The 23,904-nt window shown below is 52.0% G+C and overlaps 9 protein-coding genes across 9 annotated transcripts; 5 read left to right on the top strand and 4 right to left on the bottom strand.

Moving 5' to 3' along the window:
- Window positions 1–112: 112 nt before the first annotated feature.
- Window positions 113–1,777, top strand: UHO2_01506 (uncharacterized protein; the record flags this gene model as incomplete). Its single annotated transcript, XM_041553973.1, has 2 exons — window positions 113–247; window positions 398–1,777. The coding sequence occupies 2 exons, from the start codon at window positions 113–115 to the stop codon at window positions 1,775–1,777; spliced, it is 1,515 nt and encodes a 504-aa protein (XP_041409907.1).
- A 1,098-nt stretch (window positions 1,778–2,875) lies between these two features.
- UHO2_01505 (uncharacterized protein) lies at window positions 2,876–4,685 on the top strand (the record flags this gene model as incomplete). The annotated part of the gene is made up of 3 exons (XM_041553972.1): window positions 2,876–2,929; window positions 3,098–3,272; window positions 3,664–4,685. The coding sequence occupies 3 exons, from the start codon at window positions 2,876–2,878 to the stop codon at window positions 4,683–4,685; spliced, it is 1,251 nt and encodes a 416-aa protein (XP_041409906.1).
- Window positions 4,686–6,367: 1,682 nt separating this feature from the next.
- UHO2_01504 (uncharacterized protein) lies at window positions 6,368–7,119 on the top strand (the record flags this gene model as incomplete). Its single annotated transcript, XM_041553971.1, has 2 exons — window positions 6,368–6,685; window positions 6,763–7,119. The coding sequence occupies 2 exons, from the start codon at window positions 6,368–6,370 to the stop codon at window positions 7,117–7,119; spliced, it is 675 nt and encodes a 224-aa protein (XP_041409905.1).
- A 527-nt stretch (window positions 7,120–7,646) lies between these two features.
- Window positions 7,647–8,653, bottom strand: UHO2_01503 (putative RPL40A - Ubiquitin; the record flags this gene model as incomplete). Its single annotated transcript, XM_041553970.1, has 2 exons — window positions 7,647–8,005; window positions 8,626–8,653. 2 exons carry the CDS (start codon window positions 8,651–8,653, stop codon window positions 7,647–7,649), a joined length of 387 nt encoding a protein of 128 aa, XP_041409904.1.
- Window positions 8,654–9,977: 1,324 nt separating this feature from the next.
- On the top strand, window positions 9,978–11,501 carry UHO2_01502 (uncharacterized protein; the record flags this gene model as incomplete). The annotated part of the gene is made up of 1 exon (XM_041553969.1): window positions 9,978–11,501. The coding sequence occupies one exon, from the start codon at window positions 9,978–9,980 to the stop codon at window positions 11,499–11,501; it is 1,524 nt and encodes a 507-aa protein (XP_041409903.1).
- Window positions 11,502–11,707: 206 nt separating this feature from the next.
- UHO2_01501 (uncharacterized protein) lies at window positions 11,708–13,138 on the bottom strand (the record flags this gene model as incomplete). Its single annotated transcript, XM_041553968.1, has 1 exon — window positions 11,708–13,138. One exon carries the CDS (start codon window positions 13,136–13,138, stop codon window positions 11,708–11,710), a length of 1,431 nt encoding a protein of 476 aa, XP_041409902.1.
- Window positions 13,139–15,197: 2,059 nt separating this feature from the next.
- UHO2_01500 (putative NADH2 dehydrogenase (ubiquinone)) lies at window positions 15,198–15,873 on the bottom strand (the record flags this gene model as incomplete). The annotated part of the gene is made up of 3 exons (XM_041553967.1): window positions 15,198–15,281; window positions 15,460–15,666; window positions 15,769–15,873. The coding sequence occupies 3 exons, from the start codon at window positions 15,871–15,873 to the stop codon at window positions 15,198–15,200; spliced, it is 396 nt and encodes a 131-aa protein (XP_041409901.1).
- A 637-nt stretch (window positions 15,874–16,510) lies between these two features.
- On the top strand, window positions 16,511–20,344 carry UHO2_01499 (putative NEO1 - P-type ATPase, a proposed aminophospholipid translocase; the record flags this gene model as incomplete). The annotated part of the gene is made up of 1 exon (XM_041553966.1): window positions 16,511–20,344. One exon carries the CDS (start codon window positions 16,511–16,513, stop codon window positions 20,342–20,344), a length of 3,834 nt encoding a protein of 1,277 aa, XP_041409900.1.
- A 163-nt stretch (window positions 20,345–20,507) lies between these two features.
- UHO2_01498 (uncharacterized protein) lies at window positions 20,508–23,177 on the bottom strand (the record flags this gene model as incomplete). The annotated part of the gene is made up of 1 exon (XM_041553965.1): window positions 20,508–23,177. The coding sequence occupies one exon, from the start codon at window positions 23,175–23,177 to the stop codon at window positions 20,508–20,510; it is 2,670 nt and encodes an 889-aa protein (XP_041409899.1).
- Window positions 23,178–23,904: the final 727 nt, after the last annotated feature.

Genomic DNA, 23,904 nt, shown 5'->3' with positions numbered 1-23,904 from the left:
CGAACTCCACCACCACCACCACTACCACTACCACCCCTTTTCCTTTTCACCCTTCCGATCTTGGTAGAGAAGTTGACTCTTCATCACCGACCTTCATAGCCACCACTTCAAGATGCGATTCTCTCGTTCCGCCATCGCGGCCGGTCTGGCCACTGCCGCCACCCTCATCTCTGCTGAGGCCTTGTCGTCAACCTCTGACGTTCTCGTTCTCTGCAAGGACAACTTCACTGCTAGCACCCAGAATGAGGTGAGTATAGAGCGTCGCTTGTCGCATGTCAGCTGTCAGCAGCTCTGACCGCTGCAGCTAGTGCTGCTTCTTTCGTGTCCTGTCACACAAAAGGAGCTTCTCACTGACCTAACTATTCGTTCTCACCCCTCTTCCGCGTTGCGTCTACAGCCTCTCATGCTGGTCGAATTCTATGCCCCCTGGTGTGGTCACTGCAAGGCTCTCGCTCCCGAGTACGAAAAGGCCTCCACCGAGCTCCTCCCTGAGAAGATCAAGCTCGCCAAGGTCGACTGCACTGAGGAGAACGACCTTTGTGCCGAGCACGGCATCGAGGGCTTCCCCACCCTCAAGGTCTTCCGATCCGGCTCTTCTACCGAATACAACGGCAACCGAAAGGCCGACGGCATTGTTTCCTACATGAAGAAGCAGGCCCTCCCCGCCCTTTCCACCGTTACTGCCGACAACTTTGCCGACTTCAAGAGCAAGGACCGTGTTGTTGCTATCGCTTTTGTCGACTCCTCTGACAAGACCCACCTTGACGCCGTCAACGCTGTCGCCGACAAGCTCCGCGACAACTACCTCTTCGGTGTTGTCCAGGACGCTGCTCTCGCCAAGACCGCTAATGTCTCAGCGCCCGCCTTTGTTGTATACCGTCAATTCGATGAGCCCGAGGTTAAGCTCGAGAACAAGTCGTTCGACGAGGAGGTGCTTACCGACTTCCTCAAGGCTCAGTCGATTCCTCTTATTGACGAGCTTAGCGCCGATAACTTTATGAACTACGCCGACTCCGGTCTTCCCCTTGCTTACTTCTTCTCTGATCCCGAGTCCAAGGACCGTGAGTCTCAGATCGAGTCGCTCAAGCCCATCGCCAAGGCCAACAAGGGCAAGCTCAACTTTGTCTGGATCGACGCCGTCAAGTACTCTGCACACGCCAAAGCGCTCAACATCCAGGGCGAGAACTGGCCCGCATTCGCCATCCAGGACATCGAGGGTAACCTCAAGTACCCTCTCGAGGACCTCTCTGGCGACCTTGTTGGCAAGATTACCGATTTCGTTTCCAAGTACAGCTCCGGTGCTATCAAGCCCTCGATCAAGTCTGAGCCCATTCCCAAGGATCAGGACGGACCCGTCCACGTTATTGTTGCCGACGAGTTTGACGCCATCCTTGGTGACGACAGCAAGGACAAGCTCATCGAGTTCTACGCTCCCTGGTGCGGACACTGCAAGAAGCTTGCACCCACTTACGACACTCTTGGTGAGAAGTACAAGGCACACAAGGACAAGGTTCTCATTGCCAAGATGGACGCCACTGCCAACGACATTCCTCCTTCGGCTAGCTTCCAGGTTCAGTCTTTCCCCACTATCAAGTTCCAGGCCGCTGGTAGCAAGGATTGGATCGAGTTCACTGGTGACCGTTCGCTTGAGGGTTTTGTTGACTTCATTGCTCTTAACGGCAAGCACAAGGTTTCGGTTGACCTTGACCCTATCGACACTACCGACACTGAACAGGCTCCTCCTGCGAAGGAGGCTCCTCACCACGAGGAGCTCTAAAGCCGGAACACCTTGCTCAAATCATATCTTCTTTCCGAAAGAGAGGCTTGCTCGTGTTTAGGGAGTCGTTGAGGCTTTTGCGCCTCATGTGGTACCTGCCATCAGTCATTCGATCGTCTTTCAATGCATCCCTAGTCGATACAAACTCGTGACTGTGTGCGTTCTTCCCTTTCTTCGTTCGACAATACCACCAATGAAATGAGAGCCTTGTGATTGCAGTGCCGCATCGTTGCTGACAATGTGACAGGAACAGTGAGTGTCACACTCGGTAAAGCGATAATAGTTGAAGATACGGCGGAATTTCCAGGGTCTAATATGGTAAGTCGGAATATTCGGGACCAGAAGACCGAAATTAAGCGCAATGTTGGCGCGACCGAGATGAAGGCGAAGTTGGTGGGAACGTACGCCGCTTACTCTCGAGGGCTGACGCCGAGATACGAAGTATGTCGAGCTGTGCGTTGACATGGCAACGGTTATGAAAGGGGTTGCCGCTGGACAGACGGTTTGGAGTTATGCAGGAAAGATACACGACTCACCTGAGACAGTTCGACGAGTGTCAGTGGTGGTGTTAGAGTATATATACTCATGTTTAGTAGCCTCCATTCTTTCGTAATAACTAAGACTTGTAGCAGTTACACATCTGTCCGAAGGGAGCCTGATTGTGGCCCCAACGAAGTGGTGTTTCTACTTTCAACTATCATGCACACTTTGACGCACCTGCATTTCCGAACTTTCTGTTAGGCCTCTCCAAGAGACAGACTCAGATTGGGTCAAAATGTGGTGGCAAAGGTGAAACAGCGCAGAAGCAGCACCAAAAAAAAAGCCCTCAAGAAGAAATTCTCAATTTTTTTCTGTCAGGAAAGAGCGACCGTGCGGCAGAAAGTGTGCCGCCTTTTCTGATTGTAGAAACTGGAAGAAGAAACCAACAAACGAGCAAAAAAGTGGGCCAAATTTGGATTGGCCATTTGGCGCTGGCTCTGCTCGTTGTGGCCAGCTGAGGTTGGATACACTTTGGGTCTGTGTGTTGCTCCTTACTTGTTCGTTCCCTACCACATACCCTTTCGTATTCGTCACCCCCCTCACATCACATATACCAAAATGGCTCCCATCGGACAGATTTACGGCTACGTCGGCCACCCCAAGGTCAACCGAGTAAGTATTGTCAACAGCGGACTCCACCACGGTTCAGTGGCAAGAATCTTGCTTCGCGAGCAATGCATGACATTCGACTTCTGGACATCGCTCTAGTCTTGGATCGCTACATGAACACCATTGCTGACATTTGCTCCCCGCTTCCGCCATTGCCCCGTCATTGTTCAGGTTCTCGGTGCTGCCGCCTACAACGGCCTCGAGGTCGAGGTTGTCGAGACCCATGCCATGAAGGGCGACACCAAGAAGCCCGAGTACAAGGCCCTCTTCCCTTACGGCAAGATCCCCGGCTTCAAGGGCACCGACGGCTTCTCCCTCATCGAGGGCAAGGCCATTGCTCGTTACGGTACGTTTTCATCTCTCAGCCACTTGCGCCTCTGCTTCGCCTCGTTCTCGCCTCGCCCCTCCAGCTCCTTCACGCCGTTGCTCGCTCGTGCTCGTGCAACCGGCGACATCGCCCACCCCTTCCCTGCCACTCCAATGATGAGATTATCTTTTACAGTTATCCCTGTCCGAATCATCCATGTCGAGGATACTTCTTTCAGCATAATGCCCTGATCCCACGCAATGTTGGCAGTTGTTTGCAACTGCTCAACTCACTCTCCGGAAGGCGATGGACGCAGAGCAAGGCAGAGGCACGCACTAGCATTATTCGCTACGTCGATAGATCACCAAACTGACCTTTCTGCTGCTTCTCCTTCCGATCTTTCCACGCTTTGCATTGCAACCGCTCGCAGTTGCCGGCCTTTCGGACAACACCAAGCTCCTCGGCACTGACGCCAAGTCTGCTGCCCTTGTCGACCAGTGGATCTCCTTTGCTGACGACGAGATCCTCAACAACGGTATCCAGCTTATGCTCCTCTGCAACGGCATGATCCCTTACAACAAGGCCGCTGAGCAGCGTCTCTGGGAGAACCTTGACCGTGCCTTCGCTTTCCTCGAGTCCGAGCTCAAAAACAAGACCTTCCTTGTTGGCCACCGCGTCACCCTTGCCGACTTGACCGTCGCTTCTGACCTTTCCTTCGCCTTTGGCCGTGTTGGTGGTGTCAACTTCCGCTCCAAGTACCCCAACAGCGTGCGATACTTCAAGACCGTCACCAACCAGCCCAAGGTTCTCAAGATCTTCAGCAATTTTGCCTTTGCCGAGGATAACATCAAGTTCACTCCCCCCAAGAAGGAGGAAAAGCCCAAGGCTGCCGCCGCTCCCAAGACTGAGAAGCCCAAGGCTGCCCCCGCCCCCAAGGATGACGACGAGGACGACTTGCCCAAGCCCGCTCCTAAGCCCAAGAACCCTTTGGACGACTTGCCCAAGTCTTCCTTCAATCTTGACGAGTGGAAGCGAACCTACTCCAACGAGGACACTCGCGAGAAGGCCCTCCCCTGGTTCTTCGAGCACTTCGACCACGAGGGTTACTCCATCGTCAAGCTCGACTACAAGTACAACGACGAGCTCCAGGCCGTTTTCCAGTCGAACAACCTCATCGGCGGCTTCTTTGCCCGTCTTGAGGCTAGCCGCAAGTACACCATGGGTACCTTGGGTGTCTTTGGTGAGAACAACAACAACTTGATTTCGGGTGTTATGATTTGCCGTGGTAAGGACCCCAAGTCGGTATTAGAGGTCGCTCCGGATGTTGACTCGTACAGCATCACTCCTTTGGATGTTAGCAAGCCTGAGGACAAGAAGTTCTTCGAGGACATGATGGCTTGGGAGGCTACCATTGATGGTAAGGCTTTCGCTGACGGTAAGATCATGAAGTAAACTCGCCTTTGCGTAGGTGGGTATGCGGAGTGTTTTGCCAAAAAGTCGTAGTTGATAGTCAACGAAATGCTGCTTTGACATTGCTTTGACACTTTCCTCTGGTTGTGAGTTTGATGTGCCCTTCTAGTCCCAGTGAGCCTGTCGTGATCTGTGTGAGAGGAGATTCGCAAGTACCGACGTTCTAAGCAGGTGTCAATTTCGTCATTTGCTGCCGAAATTTCTCAATTCAAGAGCCCAGAGTGAGTGGAGGACGTGCAGTTGATGTTGAGGAATGCACAAGCTGTTGAGGAATGCACAATCGAGGAGCGGTAAAGCGGATGGCAAATCATTATATTGGAGAAGACTAGTTACAAAGCAATGCTAGGTATATATGCTTCTACTGATGATCTGTATGTGACACGGTCAGGTCAAGATAGCGAGCGGTAAATCGTTGTCATTGCATGAGAGCTAAGCACAGTAATATCAAGAGTATATATGCTTCTATGGTCAGTGTGTGAAGGTGAGGTGCCACGTATGATCACATGCTCGTTAAATGAGATAGGGGCCGTTGGTGGGTGTCGGACGTTGGTAGGAGTTGACGGGTGGCGACGCTGAGCGAGGTTTGCGGAAATGTCGGAAAATGACTAAGCAGTCATGCGTTTTTACTCATATGAGGAATGAGATGACATGTGTAATCATATGCAATTACAATAGGGGTGAGGAGTGTTGGTGGGTGGTGATGAGTGGCGATGGTGAGCAAGGTTTGCAGAAATGTTAGAGCGAGGAAAGGAGGTCATGTGATTTCACTTATGCCGCTTATTCACAGGCTTAGTCAGACATGTGAATGTTGGAGATTGCGATCTAGTCCGATCTAGGGATAATGTAGATCAGATCTGTAGAGGATCGGGCAAAGCAGATTCAGTCGGCGATCAGGTAAAGTAGGTCTGATCGGGATCGGATGAGACAAATCAGACAGAGAATCGGGCTGAACCGATACGAGACAGAGATCGGATGTAACCGTGTCCCACTCGTTGCTACACACTGTCATTAGGTAGAATACGCCCACTGTTGGGCATGTGCCACACGTTTGTATATAAGATTAGCAGGGAGCTCGAGGCTCCCGCCACATTCACTTCTAGCATGTCAATATAGTATAGTGTTTTGCTTTTTAGCTTGAACACCGTACTGTGGCAGATATCTCCCGATCATAGTCACCGAGTGATTCCTTTATTACAACAGTGAAATGCATGAAGGTTTGTCATGGTGATGACTCAGGAGCACTGCAAGAGGGGCAACTCAACCTCTCCTAAGGTAGTGTCAAAGATATATATACACATGTCCATAGTCTCATTCCCTTTGAATATGATAAGCATTGCAGTTAGCATACACCTGTGCGAAGGGAGCTTGATCGTAGCCCCGACGAAGTGGTGTCTTATACTTCAAACTTACTGGTGCTGAATCCTTGGCAGCTGCGCATGCACCAACTCCAAACCCTCCTCCATGGTGTCTGGAAAGCCTGTCACTTCCTCTTACTTCCTTCCGTTCTCTCTTCCTCTTTCGTCATGGGTGAGTCTCTTACCATTATCCATGCCCTCTCTCACATCACTTACGAATCCATAGCCTAAATCGCGAAGCGCACGAAACCAGAACCTAACACCTCCTAACCATCTCCACCTCTCCTCCTGCCTTACCCTCAATTCACGATGTCCGGCGCGACCACAACGGGCATATTCTCAGGTCTAGCACTCTGGCTTGTTCCTTCCCCAGACTCTGCTTTTACAGCCGCGGTCAAGGAAGAATCTTCTAAACTTCGAGCGGCAAACCCAAAAACTAGCTCTAAAGAGGTCGGTGTTCATGCAACCCTCCTAGCTGGCTTAGGAGACAGAGATATCAGTGGAGACCGATTGCGAGATGTTACACAACAAGCTGTTGAGCAATGGAGGAAAGAGAGAGAGGTGGAGGAGGGTTTTGGATTTTGTGTTGGTTTCGAAGACGTGGTGACTAGGGGGAGTTATTTTCAGGTTCGTACTCCCCCCTCCCTTTTGCCTGCTAGATGAAAGGTCTGCTGACGCCGTTGTGTTTCGATGATATTGGATAGTGCATCTTAATCGCCCTCCAAAAAGATCCACATCTACTCCGCCTGAACCAAATAGCTCGAGGACTGGTCGATAAACACTTCCAACCACCACCAAACGCAGCTAAACCAAGCGAATATTTCCCACACATATCTCTCCTCTACTCATCAATCTCTACCCAGGAAGCACATGATCAAATCAACCAGATGAAGAAGGAAGGCGTCTTCAAAGATCTAGTCGAAAAAACACTTGGCCAAGAGGAACAAGGAAAGGGGATAAGCTTCAGAAACTTTGGGGAGGTAGAGTTCGTCGCTGTTGATGTGTACGATTGTACTGCAAGACCTGAGGAATGGGTCAAGTTGCATAGTATTCCGCTCTAAACTCGGCATCTCCGTGGGGAGCAAGTCGAAAAAGCAAAGCAAGTCTCATCGTCGCATCAGAATCCACTTCTAGTGTCGCAAAACAATGTATTTTCATTCCAGTTGTTCTCAATGATGAACGTCAGTTGCACGGATGTGTTTTGAGCTCAAATGGATGGCACAGACGGGATCAACCAAGCAATGACGCTGTTTTAGGAGAAATGGATGCATTTTGGTTCGAAGACCTCATCAGCCCCCACTGCTTAACGGGAAACCTTCTGAAGGCTCGAATGAAAGTGTAGTGTGTGTGTTTGGAAACAACTGACGACGAATGTCGCAGTGAATACCGCAACGTAGGCCGAATGCCTTAGTTTACTGAGAGTGCGTATGAGAATACAAGAAAGACAACACGAGGGTGCGCGCTTCAGAACACCTGCATGGTGGTTGCTGATGTGACGTATATGTTGTGTGAAGGTGATATCGAAGCCAAGAAAGAAGAGAAAACCGAAACGCGAGAACACTTTTTGATGGGTGCAAAGGCGAATAGTTTACTTCAACTTCTTCTTGGGTCGGAGCTGGGACGAGTGACCGCACTTGCGCTTACGGCAGTTGGTGGCACGAGGAGGGAGACGGGCGTAGCATTTGCGGCAGATCTGCTTGTCACAGTTGTACTTGCCGGCAAGAACCTTGAGCGAGGGCTCGATGATACCACCACGGAGACGGAGGACAAGGTGAAGGGTGGACTCCTTCTGGATGTTGTAGTCCGAGAGGGTGCGGCCGTCCTCGAGCTGCTTACCAGCAAAGATGAGACGCTGCTGGTCGGGGGGGATACCCTCCTTGTCCTGGATCTTGGCCTTGACGTTGTCGATGGTGTCGGAAGACTCCACCTCAAGGGTGATGGTCTTACCTGTTGTGGGTGGGATGCGTGAGATAAGTACACAAGCGGTGTGTAATCAGAAGAGCGCAGGGGTCAGTCTGCCGTTGGGGTCAATTGAGTTGAAAGTGAGACCGTGGTTCCAATCGATCTCATTCGTCGCTGTCATGGTGTCGCCATAACCTGCCTATTCATTTAGCATCACATCACAATCCCTTTGTCCCACCTATTCTTCACCGTTGCATCAGTTATACCTCCCTTGACCAGATCCAAGCTGGTGATCGCGTTTGCCATATATATCCTTGCTTGTTTCGTAATCAGACGTCGGGATCAATTCGCTAGGCCAGAGAGTACAGGCTGACACGCCTAGCCTGACGCTTGCTTCGAGACAACTACCACCAGGCAAGGCTTGATCACCATGATCTGCGGCGATCTTCCTGCATGAAATTGTCGTCGTATCACGCTCCGACTCGTTGTCCATCACTACTGCGGCCGTAAAGCCATCCCCCTATGATGCAACGTGGTGATTTGCCCGCCATCATTCCATCTGCAATCCTTTCCATCATGTCCTATGCCAATGTTTGCATGAAAGCCTGCGTCGATGATGCGATGGATGAGATCGATTGCGGTCGAGTGCCGAGATGAATACTAACCCGTCAGAGTCTTGACGAAAATCTGCATCTGTAGTGTTGAAATGCGGTTGATTGTTCGAGGTTTGAGATGAAATGTGCAGAAGCGGATGCGGATCGAATCAGCAGCCGATCGATGGTGGTTTGCAAAGAGACACTCGTCGAAGGAGCACGAGAAGGTGATATAGTCGGGAAGGTCGAGTTGTGTCGGAAAAGAGGTCGAGGTTCAAATGCTGCAAAAATCGTGCGGAGTGGCTGCGATTTCGTTCCAAGGCGCGAGGGTCGGGTCGGTCTGCGCTCCTAATGTGTATGTGTGTGCGTTTATATAGTTGGATCGTGCTGTCGACGAGTGTATTGGCGGAAATGCTTACCATGATGGATGGATCTAGTGTGATGGACGATGACGAAGGTCGTAGTCAAGATCGAGCAAGGACAGCTGATGTGATTAGGTCGGCGCGCTGCACTGCTCTGCTCAGCCTTGAATTCAATGGCTAGCTGACGGGCAGCAGTCAATCAGCCTCGGACTCAGGCTGCGCGCAGAATTTCTGGTTGAGGAGCCACTATCTCGCATTTGACCCTCGAATTCCCTCAGGTTTTGTGCCTGCGACCTGAGCCGGAAACCAGACTGCACGTGATGCCTTACTTGATTCTGCCAGCCAGCCGGGACCATGCTATTGACACCATGCTGCTGCACATGCTGTGATCATCCTGGTCTTCAACATCCGGCTTCTCATACCACTCTTCCCTCACGATTCAATGCGTTATGAGTATTATAAATGACCAGGCGAAGATATATAACCATATGAAGGTGTCTCTGTGTGTAACAGTACTATAGACGAAGCGAAAGTGAGCGAAAGGCACCAGCTATAAAATGAGGTCGGCCGAGGTCGATCCTCAGCCTGAGCAATAATCTTTCGTGGCAAAATCTCGTTGTTAGACCCAAAGAACATTCAAATTCCAAATACGAAGGATCTCATCGGGTTCACGTGTATCGGGAAACCTTCGAACGGCTAACATTCGGACCTAAGAAAAAAAGGGTAACGGAAAACTGAGCTTTGTTTCCTCCACTCTGAGAAGGGTGGCGGACTCAGCACGCACGACTCAGACTCAGAAATTTCGCCTTGGAAATTTTCGGCAAAAGAAGAAGCATCATCAGCATGTCAGACTGAGCCGCCCCGCATTTGCGCTTCGGTAGTTACTGAGTCTTGCTCTTGGCCCAGCCTCAACTCACACCACCACACACATTAGGATCAGTTTTGGCATCACTTACTAGCGTGCTGCCTTCCCCTTCATCGATCCTCGACTCCCCCGAGAGCTTCCTGAGCTAGCTCACGTTACACCTGTCTCCACCTGCACTGTTAGCAACGACGCCCACAATGGCCACCATCGTAGGATCTGCGAGCGGCGAGCCTTCCTCGACTCCGCAGTACGAACAAAGCTACGAGGATGACACCCCTCTCTTCACCTGTCTTTCGTGCAGCATTGCCTTCCCCAACCCGGATGATCAGCGAACCCATTACCGCTCCGACTTGCATCGTTACAACATGAAGCGTCGTGTTGCGAACCTTCCCCCTGTCAAAGCCGAAGTATTCAACGCCAAGATCCTCGAACGCCATACAGCTCTTGCACAGAAAGCACAGACTGCTGTCACACCCGACAAGTGCGAAGCATGCGACAAGAAGTTCGCTTCGCAAAACGCATACCGTGATCACCTCAACTCTAAGAAGCACAAGGAGAACGTGGCTAAGCTCGACAAGAAGAAAGCTTCGCAATCCGGTCCTTCCACCACACCCGCTACTGCTGACCAGACCGAAGAACAGATGCCTCTTGTCTTCCGTGTTCCTAAGCCTACTGCCGACTCAACCTCCACATCAACCAACGAAGTAGCAGCACCGACCACACCCACCACAGAATCCGCCATCGTCGCAGCAGAGAAGAAGCAGAACGCCCGAGACACTCTCATGATCTCTGAGGATGCCACCGAAGAGCAGATACAGGCCGCTATCGATTCCAAGGTCGCCTCCTCTCGCCGCATCGATCCGAATCACGAATGCATCTTCTGCGCCAAAGCTGGCTTCAGCGAACTCAAAGACACCCTTGCACATATGTCCAAAGCTCACGGCTTCTTCATTCCCGAATCTGACTACCTCGTCGATCTTCCCGGTCTCATCTCATACCTTTCCGACAAAGTTAGCATCGGTAACATCTGTCTGTACTGCAATGGACGCGGTAAAGGGTTCCACAATGCGGAATCGGTAAGGAACCACATGCTGGACAAGTTCCACTGTAAGATCGCTTACACGGATCCAGAGGATCAGTTGGAATTGGGCGATTTCTACGATTTCACCAGTTCGTATCCTGCTGATGAGGATGAAGAGTGGGAGGATGCAGATGGCGAAGATGTCGAGGATGATATGGAGGTTGATGACCAGGTGACAGATCTCGCCACGACCACGAAGAAGTCTAGCAAAAAGTCCACACACGCAGAAGAGGAAGGTGACGATCAGGTTCGTTACGGAGATTCGGAATTCGAACTTGTTCTTCCTTCTGGTGCGAGACTGGGTCATCGTTCGTTGCGTCGCTACTACCAGCAGTCGTTGCGTGAAGCACCCATGGGTTCTTCGAGCGATCACGACGATCTTTCGCGCAGATACGGCGGTGGTGGTGCCCTCGCTCGTCGTTTGATTGCCGAGAGCGGTATGGGTCATCACGATGGCGACGGTACACTGGTTACTGGTCGCCATGGACAGGTCATCAAGGCAAGAAACAGGGGTGAAGCGAGGGAGGCAAAGAGACACATCAACGAGTTTAGGGACAGGAACAGGAAGGAACAGCACAAGACCAAAATCGGGTTCAGGAACAATAACCAGAAGCATTTCCGTGATCCATTGCTCCAGTAGTTGCAATCCTGGCTTCTGTCATATCAATCACTTTGGGTTTCCTTTGCAATGCACCACATTTGGTCATCTCACTTTCTTTCTCGTCTAGAAGTATCATGCATTTGGACAGTCTGTTAGCTGTGTTAGATCAAAACTAAATGATTAGAACGAGAAGCGAACAAGAGAGTATACAGAAATGCGAAACCGAGGCTGAGAAAGTGTGGACATCATTCAATACGAGTAGACTGAAGCTGAGCAGTGAGCTCGTTGGCCGTCGCCGCTGCCACGGCAGCCATCTTCAATTGGCTACGACGCTTGGATGCAACCATAGCACCAATGATCAAATTCCAAGCGTTATCGAGCTGGGTCCAGAAGTTCCAAGAGACGATGCCTAGCGCGACACCGTTCTTCCACACGGCCTGGATTGTCTGTAGCAGCTCTAGGAACGTTTTTGTCGACATTGTCGACATGACCTCCGCCAGGTCTAGCGTGGAGAGCTTGGAGACGTCGACATCTGCAATAGCGGCGGAATCATGCTTGTTGTTGTCAGATGCTGAGGCAGAAGCTTTGCGCTTGGTGATGCTGCGACGTGTGAGATAAGCGACAATATACTTGATGGGAAGAAGCTCATACAGCAGAGAGGTGGTAGATTGGGAGTAAAGCCAGCGAAGAACGACGTCAAAGTGTTGTAGGGATGGGACGCGGAGTGTGAGAGTAGCCATGTCCTTGATCACCTTCATACCTTCTTGCCTGTCGTTGGAAGCTGGCAGGAAAGGGATGGAGACGCACTGGAGAGCCAATACTAGACCATGAACAGCGTAGAGCTTTGCTTCTTCGTTGTCCGAGTGCACGGCGAGAATGTGGGTGGGAGGAACCTGAAGCGTGTTGATCAAGGCGGTGACATCGACTGGCACGCTGACGGGCAGAGACTGACCTGGCTTGACATGCGCGGTGATGGTCTCGCCGTTGGCGTGGAGGAAGGTGCTGGTTTGGTGGTACAAGCTGCACTTGCCGAGGTGAGCAAGATCGAGGTACCGAGTCAAGAGGTAGTCGGGCGGTATCGAGTGCTGCTCGACTTGTTTCGACTCTGCAAACAGATGATGACGTGCCAGATGCGCAACTAGGTCCTCATATGGCGACGAGCGAGGTGTCAGTCGAGGCGAGGGAAGCTTTTGTGGGACCTTGACGCTGATACGGGCACCCTTGAGCGTCACGGAAGCAGTGCTGCCAAGGACGGTACCAAGCTTGTTCACTTTCGCTACAGATCGAGTGCCAGAGACAACGCCTTTGCTGGAGGGAGAGCGGACTTTCTTCGTCGCCGAAGTTCGAAGTGCGGAAAGCTTCGGAGAGGGTGTGGAGGAGCTCGAGCGGGAAAGAGATGCTTCTTGCCTTTCAGCTTTGCACACGTTGGTGTCGACCGGCTGCAGTGGACGAGAGCTAGAGGAAGGAAGGAGAGAAGTGAACGATGGCGTTGGCTGGCTCGACTTGAGGTTGAGCTGCCTAATGGCAGTCTCTGCAGCGGTCATGCGCGGCGATGACTTGCCCGTAGTGCTCGACTTCAAAGAGGTGGGGGAGTCAATGCCACATTTAGAGGAAGAGGCCTTAGCCGAATCAGAGAGAAAGACCGCGAGGGGGTCAATTTTTGCTGGAGAAGACATGATCATGGTTGAACAGAGATGGGTGAGCTACTACGGTGAGGCAGGGGTAGGAGGACAAGGCAGAAGGGACGTGGGAGAGGATGAGTAGCGGAGGTGGGTCCCTATATAGGCTGCTTGTATGCTGAGGAAGAAGGACCCGGAAAGAAGGCGGACAGGATAACTTGCTTATATGCCTGTGGATGGAGTCGACTCTCAGCAGCGAGAGTCGGAGCAAGGCCGGGCTGCAGCGGAGAAGGACGGCTGAGCGTGTTGTGTTGATGAGGGTCTGACAGGTTTAGTAAGCGCCGGCCCGCATACAGTCCAGCGTGCCACTCTCTCCCTGTCGCTCCGTTGCTGTTTTTCGGCCAACTTGAGCACTGTATGCACTGAAGATCCACTATGCCCCGCTCATTTCGTTCAAACGAGACGGCCTCGAAAGCCAAACGCACTGACACTGACACCGTTACTCTCGCTGTTGCCGAAAAGTGTTGCTCGATAGCTTAATTTCAATGCCGTGTGTCAAGAAGCTGATCACGGTCTTTTCAGAGAGGGAAGCCCACCTCATAGCGGTGCGATTAAAGGAAAGGAGAGTAGTTGTGGGTTGTGCTTTGTTTGCCCCTCTTCTGCAGCAGACACAACAGCTCTGTGCCACAGGTCTAATCAAAGTCGGTTGTGCCGATGCTCTGCTCTCGAGCTCCAAGTCTGCAAACTGTGTTGTGACTGTATGCTGCCCGGTGTGACAGAGAGGAAGAGATGCCAGGTTGTCGACTTGCGTCGGGGCTTTTCCTTTTCTGCTGCCCTTTGATAAATATTGATGGCTGCAGGTCCACTGAAGTTGCGCGTTGGTCTGAATTTTCAAATCAAGGCTTGTCAAGGCTGCAATCAGAAAGATGATCATGGATCTGACAGGTTCATTGTGCGAGCCACTCACAGAGCTACAGTCCGCCCACTCATGATCGGAGTCTGCCATGGCGCCACGAGCAACCCTTTGTTGCGATGGATCAGCTTCTTGACAGGTCGCTAAAACGTTGGTCCCACGATTTCGGGGGGGGGGGGGGGCCATGAGCGCATGTCAGACTCCGCTCCGTTTCTATGCGCATCTCACAGTTCGGCGTGTTTCGAGATGGACCCTGCTTCCCAACGACTCGGCAACTCACGTCTTGCTGATGATAGCCTCCCTGCTTCGGAAATGCCATGTCGTTCGGAAGCGCCGACGATAAGAGGATGTCGCCTAAACTCTTCGAATAAAACTCTGCAAGTCGAGCAGAAGAACAGGCCGGAGACTTGACCTGTGAGCCCATCCCGGGCTATCCGAAGAGCTCGCCAGGACGAAGAGGCCTATCACACACTTTTGCCGCCTTGATCAGAGTGCGACACATGCCTTTTCTCAACGGCGATGGGTCCTGAAAGCGGTCAAACGCGAACACAGTCCCCGGCCTTATCCACCGACTTCGAATGGCCATCGAATTCAGCTGATGCAGCGTGAAGCTGCCAATGCTTAGGTTGCAAGCCCATACTGTCCTTTCGAGAACGGTCTTCGCCAAGCCATACTTGAATTTCCCAGAGTCGCTGACTGCGAAGGAGAATACTTTCTTGATGCTTCTTCGCTCTGTCCCTCGTGCTAGGCGGTCCGAACTGCATTGGCTGAGCAGCGTCCAAAGCGTAGGGTGGCTGTAACGCGAGGTCCCGATGACAATGACGACAATAGTTCCTGAACGCTGACATCGAAATTCTCGACGACCCCCGCCTCGAAGCTGATCTGCCTTCGTTTGACAGACAGGACGCTCGCTCCAAAATGTTTCCCCACGACCACGCAAGGACCTCTCCTTCTTTCACGCCGGAATCCGAATCTTTGTAGCCGGGTGCACAATACGGACGATCTGCCCTGCTTGTTGCCTGCCCATTTCTAAGCATGTCGAACGTCAGTCCGCTTACACCATGCGACCCCGGTTTTTGGTATGCGTCAATGAAAACAATGTTACGAAGAGTGTAATCACAGTCGCAAGTGGTGAATCGAAAGAGTTGATTGTCGAGATCTGAAAGAAGCGTGAAAGTAGAGCACAGGTCGCGCACCAAGCGCTTAAATACCAGTACCAACGGGTCCACGTCCCTCGTCTCGAGAGGCATAGAACTTGTCCAAGAAGCCTTCCGGTCGTGCCGGTGCCTGTAAGCGTGAGAAGGGGACCAAAAGACAAGGTCGATGTCCGAGCAAAGAGAAGCTTCGGTGTCAGTAAGCATGATCTTGTATCGAAGAGCTTGTAGTCGATCAAACGCAGCTTTAAGTGCAACAGCAGTCTTCCTGTGTTGAGCCATCCGACGTCAAATGCATTTATGCTACTTACCTCCTCCTCAGCGAACCACTTCATGATGTGAGGGATCTGCTTCCAACCGTTCATCGTCTCCTGGTATTCCTGCTGCGCCTTGAGAAGCATCAAGTCGAGCACCGCAAGGTCCTTGACTGTCTTGTTCTTCTCAAATTGCGTTCGGAACTTGGCGCGAAGTGTCGAAGAGGGAACGTCGAGCGCGTAAAGTGCGCAGATTTCCGGGGCCTATGTACAAGCAAGAGTCGAGGTTTTCAGAGTCGGTTGTCAGTCAAGTCGAGAACCTAGCTTGGCATGACTTCCGCCGCGAGACGTGCACGAGCAACTTACGGATCGGTAGAAGTTGCGGTAGAGCGCGGTGGAGCGCTTTCGTGCCTCCTCGAGTGTTCTCGAGATCTGTGTGGTCTGGGCCAGACGGCTTGGAATGGTCGTCATTCTAATGTTACAGGGCAAATCAGAGTGCGATTGTCGGAGTTTGTCAGTGAGGCTGTATCTTTGGTGGGCTGTCGATGCGATTGTGCTGCTTCCGGTCAGTATGTAGCCGCGATGCGTACGTGATGATGATCTGTGGCTTGCGATGGCAGAGATAGTAGTTCAGAAGAATGGTGTTAATTAGTCTCCAACTGGAATATGGAGATGGTCACCTCCAACTCCAGAAATAGCTGTGCATGAAGCTTCCTTCGTCTCTCCGAGATTTTGGCATTTCTCGCACGATTCGATATTTGGGCGAGCTCTTAGAATGGCTCACGCGTGGAGGTTGTGCGCATGCCACAAATGGTGCAGCTTCTCATGCTTCTCATGTCAACCAACACATACACCTGTATCTGCATCTTCACCTGGATCCCTCTTATTCTGACCGACATAACAGAACGATAAAGGCAACTGCAACTGCAATTGCAACAGCAATGGCAAGCCCATAGAAATCGAAGAAGCAGTTCGACAGCCCGTTTCTGCACCGACACGCCTCTCATGAATGTCGTCTAACAGATTCAGTCAGCCCGTCTCCTCGTTCAACCAGAGCTCAGAGCTCCAAGACGCCTATCCGCTCCGCCCAATCGCCACTTCGAGCACCATGTCTGCAGGCCGTAGCTCGCCGGCTCCTTCGTATCACTCACAGAACGACACTGGAGGCTTCGCTGCCTTTCGTTCGCGCAACGCCCGTTCACGGTTCAGCCGCTTCGGGCAGAACAACGCCCGTGATTCAGAAGAGCAGCAAGGGCTGTTGCAAGACAGTAGTGATGAAGGTGTGGGGCGAACAGGCAGCTCGAAACGTCCGAGTTTGACCCCAAGGCAGTCAGAGGACCATCGCCGACCTAATGGTATCTCGGGAGACTCGGACGGCTTACCACCACCATCAACAACCGTAGTGCAAATAGGGTCTCGCAGAGCTGGCTTCATCGCATCACTTTTCTCAACAAGAGAACGAACACCACGCGACCTTAGCAGGACAATACGGTTATGTGACTCGGATCGTGTCAAAGCAAAGTATGCGGCCAACGTCGTGCGCAACCAAAAGTACAACGTTGTCACCTTCCTACCTAAGGTGCTCTACGAGCAGTTCAAGTTCTTCTTCAACCTCTATTTTCTTCTGGTCGCATTAAGTCAATTCATTCCAGCACTCAAGATCGGCTTCATTGCCACATATGTTGCGCCTCTGGCTTTCGTCCTCACCATCACCATCGGCAAAGAAGCCATTGACGACTGGGCAAGATGCAAGAGGGATCTCGAAAGCAACAGTGCACCATTCAAACTGCTAGTGCCGAATGATTCTGCTATCGCCAAGTCTCAAGCACGTTTGGCTCGCAAAGCTAGCTCTAACAAGCCTCTATCGCTCGGCAGTGACCTCGGGCAGTCGAGAGTGGTTCAGGTGCCAAGTAGCAGGATCCGGGTGGGCGATCTTGTTGTCCTTGACAAGAATCAGCGTGTTCCAGCTGACATGGTTCTGCTGCAAACTTTCTCGAATGATACTGCCGTCGAAATCGGAAGCGGCTCCATTGCGCCCACACCAATGAATGACGACACACAGTTCATTCTGGGAGACGATGAAGACGACATGGAAGCTGGCTCGAAGTCACATGCCAAAACAGATGCCAGCTCATCGAAGCCAAGCAACTCGACAGGCGAAGCAGACTCTGCTTCTCAGGGTTCGAATGGAAGCTGTTTCATTCGCACAGATCAGCTTGATGGAGAGACGGATTGGAAGCTGCGTTTGGCAGTCGAGTTCACCCAAAGGATGCCTACTGACGAGCTCGCGGTTCTTGGAGACCGGGCTGTAGTCTTTGCCGGTCCACCCATCAAGGACATTCACTCCTTCCTCGGCAATTTGACGTTGCACCCTCCACCAGACGACGGGTCTGTCACACCTCAACCTACCCTGCATCGCTCCGTTCCCACTTCCGGCGACCTATTGGGCTCTAGCGACGCTGCTGCTCAGCCTCGCAGCTCATCAGATTCACACACTGCCGACACAGTCATTGCGATGAGTCAACAACCTCAAGTGGCTCCCTTGACAGCAGAAAACGTCTTGTGGGCCAACACTGTTCTAGCCGCAGGCACGGCTGTCGGTATGGTCGTCTACACAGGACGAGAGACGAGAGCGGTTATGAACACATCGCATCCAGGCACAAAGGTCGGTCTGCTGGACCTCGAGATCAACCGCCTCTCCAAGATTCTCTGCGGTGTCACTTTTGCACTCTCGCTCGGTCTTGTTGTGCTTAACGGCTTCAAAGGTGAATGGTGGATCTACATTTTCCGCTTCCTCATCCTTTTCTCATCCATCATCCCTATCAGTCTTCGTGTCAATCTCGATATGGGGAAGACTGTCTACGCTCGCCAGATCATGCATGATGACGAGATCCCTGGCACCATTGTTCGCACTTCAACATTGCCAGAAGAGCTCGGCCGCATCGAATACCTGCTTTCCGACAAGACAGGCACGCTCACGCAGAACGAGATGGAGCTCCGCAAATTGCACATGGGCACGATGAGCTATGGCTGGGACAGCATGGACGAAGTGGCTTCGCAGTTCGCTACGGCGTTGCAGCAGCTCTATGGCAATATAGCCCAGCTTAGCAGTCCGACGAAGGAAGCCCAGCAACCCCTTTCGCTCACCACAGCAGGCGCCATGCTTGCTGGTCGTGGACGACGTGACATGAGCTCTCGTGTCAAGGATGTCGTGCTTGCACTTGCGCTATGCCACAATGTCACACCAGTGGTCGAGGGCGACGGGTCCATAACATATCAAGCCTCTTCGCCTGATGAAGTGGCTATCGTCCGATGGACAGAGTCGGTCGGACTCAGCCTTGTTGCTCGTGACCGCACTTCCGTGTCGCTTCGAACCTCCGATGGCTCAACGCTGCATTTCGACATTCTCGAAGTCTTCCCTTTCACCTCCGAGTCGAAGCGCATGGGTATCGTCATCCGTGAACGTGGCACTGGCGAAATCACCTTCTACCAGAAGGGTGCCGATGTCGTCATGGCCAAGATCGTAGCTCAAAACGACTGGCTCGATGAAGAGTGCGGCAACATGGCTCGCGAAGGCCTACGGACGCTTGTTGTTGGACGTAGAAGGCTGACACAGGACAATTGGCTGGTTTTCGAACGTGCCTACAAGGCTGCCCGAGTACAGGTCGAGGATCGTAATGAGGCCATGGTAGGGGCCATCGCAGAGCATCTCGAGAACAACCTCGAGCTCCTAGGTCTCACCGGTGTGGAAGACAAGTTGCAAGAAGATGTCAAGATGACACTCGAGCTCCTCCGGAATGCTGGCATCAAAGTATGGATGTTGACGGGAGACAAGATCGAGACTGCGACATGTATCGCCATTTCGTCCAAACTCGTCGCGAGGAACCAGTATGTCCACCAGGTGGCAAAGTTGCGAACACCTGATGCGGTGCGAGATATGCTCGACTTTCTGCGATCCAAACTTGACTGCTGCCTTGTCATCGATGGCGAGTCGTTGCAAGTCTGTCTAGACTCGTTCAAGGACGAGTTCATCGAGTTGGCAACGCAGCTGACTGCTGTGGTGGCTTGTCGATGTTCGCCGACACAGAAAGCGGATGTAGCCCGTCTAATCCGTACACATACTCGCAAGAGAGTTTGTTGCATCGGCGATGGTGGAAATGACGTTTCGATGATTCAAGCTGCTGATGTTGGTCTGGGCATTGTCGGTAAAGAAGGCAAGCAAGCTTCCCTCGCAGCTGACTTCTCCATCACCCAATTCAGCTTCCTCACCAAGCTCCTCGTCTGGCATGGACGTAACTCATACAAGCGTTCGGCCAAGCTCGCTCAATTCGTCATTCACCGTGGTCTGATCATCTCGATCATTCAAGCTGTCTTCTCGAGCATCTTCTACTTTGCGCCCATCGCTCTCTACCAGGGCTGGCTCATGGTTGGTTACGCCACTGTATATACCATGGCTCCAGTCTTCTCTCTCGTCCTGGACAGAGATGTCAGCGAAGACCTCGCCCTCCTCTATCCCGAGCTCTATAAAGATCTCACCAAAGGTCGCTCGCTCTCCGCCAAAACCTTCACAACCTGGCTCATGATCTCAACCTACCAAGGAGGAGCAATTATGATCCTATCCCTTCTTCTCTTCGAGAACGAATTCCTAAACATCGTTTCGATCTCCTTCACAGCGTTGGTGGTGAACGAGTTGATCATGGTAGCGTTAGAGATCACAACATGGCACGTGTATATGATTTTGTCGGAGATTGTCACGTTGTTCTTCTACTGTGTCAGTATCGTGTTTTTGCCGGAGTTCTTCGATTTGGGTTTCGTGCTGTCGTATAGATTTCTGTGGAAGACGGCGGTCATTGTTGCAGTTAGTAGTTTGCCGTTGTATGTTTGGAAGGAGGTTAGGAACAGGTTGGCTCCTCCGAGTTATAGTAAGTTGGCGATGGCTTGATTGTGGCACTACTCGGACATTTCAATGCAATCAGACCGACCAATTTGCAGTTCTGCAGGCACTTTGGCAGACCTCCAGACTCGGCTTTGTGCATATGATGTGTGCTATTCCTGAGTTGGCGACAGTGGACAATAATGAGCTGCAAGAATCCTGTGGAGATTACTCACTCAATACCCCACTTACCAACCTGATTCATCGCATTCGAATCTCCATCTCTCACATTCTCCGCCTTCAGTACATCCGCCAAGATATGCCATGGATCTTTACCACCACCATACTTCAAACATTGCGTCTTAAACATTTCTCCTGCCTCTCTATCCAATGGGTTCTCTGCAAACAGCTGACTCCAGATCTTACTCGCAATAACTCTATCCAACAAGTACGAATAGTATGTTGATCCATATCCAAACAGATGCCCAAACTTCACTTGTGGGTAGGACCCTTCGACGTAGGACAGCTGTACAGCGCCGGGAAGACCCATCTCTTTATCCAGCGCGGCATAGGCCTGGGTAGAATCAAAGTTAGGGTGAGAGGCTAGTTGAGAGTGATACATCTGATCGAGCCTTGCTAGGAGGATTTGGTGATATGTATCCAACCCTTCGAGGGATTTAGATGCTTGGAGATGGGCTGAGAGATGTTGGAATGGTAGAGTTGCGCCTGTTTTGTGATGACGTACAAACATGGACACTACTTGGGGAGACTGAACGAAGTGCTCCATTAAAATGGAAGGGAGTTCGACAAAGTCGGTCGCACAACGTGTTCCTGAGACGTTGTGGTAGGAGGTTCGACCGATCATTGAGTGGATGGCGTGACCCATCTCGTGGAAGAGCGTTTCGACTTCGTGCCACCCGAGAAGGCACGGGCCTTGGTTGCCACCTCCTGGTCGAGCAAAGTCGCACATGAGGACAACTACAGGTAACTGATACCTGCCTGGTCGCTCTCGTTGCTCAAATGTGGGCGCTTGAAGTGGATTGCCATATCCTTTGCCACCAAGATCTTCGGGCTGAAGAGTTCGACCGTCTTCTGCACGACCATGCTCAAAGTCGCCCGTTTCGTCATCTTTATCGACTCGACGAGAGCAACGGACGGTGTAGTGAGCTGCTCCACCTGGCTTCCCATCTCGACTCCACAGATCGGCGTAGATAGTTCCGATCAAACCTTCAGCTGAGCCTGTTGTACCATGTGCACCTTCCTTCTCATCCAACACTTCGACTTTCATGACATCTCCTGGACCTTCGCTCCACACCTCGCCCGGTGCAACCATCGATGCTCTGAACCTGATCCCATACAGAGCCGAGAACAGCCTCGACAAACCGGCGAATACCGATCCGAGACTCAAGTATGGTGATAGAGGCTGAACGCTGCGCAGGGCCGGACTGCGGAAGTGCTGCTCGGTATACATGTCGCGATCCCATGGTGCAAAGTCAGGCAGACTCGGTGATGGGTTGAAGGTGGAGTTGCTCTTGCCACCTGATGCTGCTGCGGTGGTGATGTCGTGCTTGAGACGGCGAAGCTTGTCAAGATCCTCAGAGGCACGGGGCCGATGGTGATTTGTGAGAGCGCGCAAAAACTCTTCGACATTCTGCGACTTCTTGGCCATTTTGTCACCCAAGGCCATCTCTGAATAGGAGCCTGCACCTGTCAGTGTAGCGAGCTCAGCACGAGCCTTAAGCAGCCGTTCGAGACGTTGAACCTGTGCATGGCTGCCGTAGTTGACTGCTCGGAAGGCAACTTTACGTACTCGCTCGTCCGGTGCATATTTGAGCAACGTCTGGAAGACCCACGGTTGGTCGGCTGCCGAAAAAGTGAGCAACCCCTCCCGGTCGGTGATTGCACTTGCTCGGACCGCCTTGAGTACTGTTAGGTTGACTTCATCCAGCCAGTCCGTTGGGATCTCTACGGTGTCGTCTTGGCTGACTTCCGTCTTGGCGCTCGCGTTGCGCGAAAAATCGTCTGAAGCGTCGTTTCCTGCGATGTCTTGCAAGAAGCCACGACCGAGAACCAAGATCTCGTCGCTGAGGTGCACGAATCGCTCTCTTTCTGCTGGTGGAAGGTGGATACCTGACTTTTCAAAGTCTCGCAGGAAGACCTGGGCCACAGCAGTGGCCTCCGATGACAACGAGGATGCAATCTCGGGATTAGAGAGAATGTTCTTGAGAACGCCATACAAGCCCGTATGTGTGTTGAGTACATTCATGTATCCGCACAGGTACTCGTATGCGGCGTTGGCTGCTTCGGCCCATTCTGGATCCGGGTGAGCATTGCGGACGAGCTCGGCCATGTCAATTACTCCGCATAGGAGGTCGCTGAGTCGGTCAAGATTGCGAACGACTTCTTTGAGCTCCTTGACACCTTCTGATGTGCTGGCATCGACAGAGCCTGCTCGGTCGATGCGGTCTACGAGTAGTTGAGCGCGTGCTAATGTCTGCTGTGCTAGGACGAGGAAATTCTGTGGCGAGGTGAGGGATGGAATCTCAAACAGACCTGTCGCGGGACCCATCGATCTGAGATTGTTTGCTGACGAGGAGGAAGGCGGTGCGTCGAAGAGGGAGCGCAGCTCTTCGTTGTCCTTCTCGTAGTCTGGGTTCGAGACAGTCAGCGACGGACCGACAGAGGCTGGGCGCTGCACCCTTCGTGCTGCTGATGTTGCACCGAAAGGCCGACTGTGAATGTACGATTGTTTGCTTCCGACAGTGGATGCTGATGAGGAGGAAGTGCTGCTAGTACCGGCGAGTAGTGTGGGAAGTCGAGAGACTGCTCTTGTGTGTGGCTGCTTGGATGAGCGAGCGATCGAGGCGGCAGCTCGTCCGACCAGCTTCGAGCTCGAAGCCATATTTGACAAGCTGAGCGGTCCGAATCAAGCTGCTCCCGGCTCGAAAGTGTATTGAGGTGAGGATATGGAGACAGACAAAGACAGAATTGAAGTGACACAAAACCATTAGCTCGGTTCTTCTTCTTGACTCAGCTGCGTAGTTGCCTTGCACACCTGCGATATCGGAAGTCGGATTCAAAATTTGCCGACAAACGAAATCGTCTTGAATCGGGACCAATTTTGCTTCCCGATGGCGATTGACTCAAAGCCTCGCAAGCACGCTGAACATGCTGCATCCTCTCCAGAAGGCTCCGAGCGCCTCTCAGCATTGCGGAAACAAGTGTATATAGTCTTTGCTGCCTGAAGGGTCGCTTACGTCATCGAAAACGAATCGAGAGTGTGATTGGAAACCAGCAACTTGCTGGCTGCCATCAGAAGTTGGAGGCTACAAATGTTGCAAAGTGAAGATGTTTGGTCATGATAACTGGCGATCGGGGAGAGTCTAAGTACGATGTCACTGCTACTAAAAGACAGAAACAAATATACTCAATTGACTGAGGAAATGTAGCAAGAGCCTAGTGCTCTCTGTGAGGTATACAGTACATGTGTAAACTGTCCCAAGATTTTACATGTCACCATACATCACTCTAATGCTCAATAACTATAAGTTGTATTGCCACACTGTCTGATATCATCTGAAAGTGCTGCTTCTTCTCTCCAAGTTATCAACTTGCAGGACTATGCCACA

The sequence above is a fragment of the Ustilago hordei genome (assembly GCF_900519145.1).
Source record: "Ustilago hordei strain Uho2 genome assembly, contig: UHO2_contig_02, whole genome shotgun sequence".
NCBI lineage: Eukaryota > Fungi > Basidiomycota > Ustilaginomycetes > Ustilaginales > Ustilaginaceae > Ustilago > Ustilago hordei.
The sequence above is the reverse complement of the archived record's forward strand: the minus strand, read 5'-3'. Positions and strand labels throughout refer to the sequence as shown.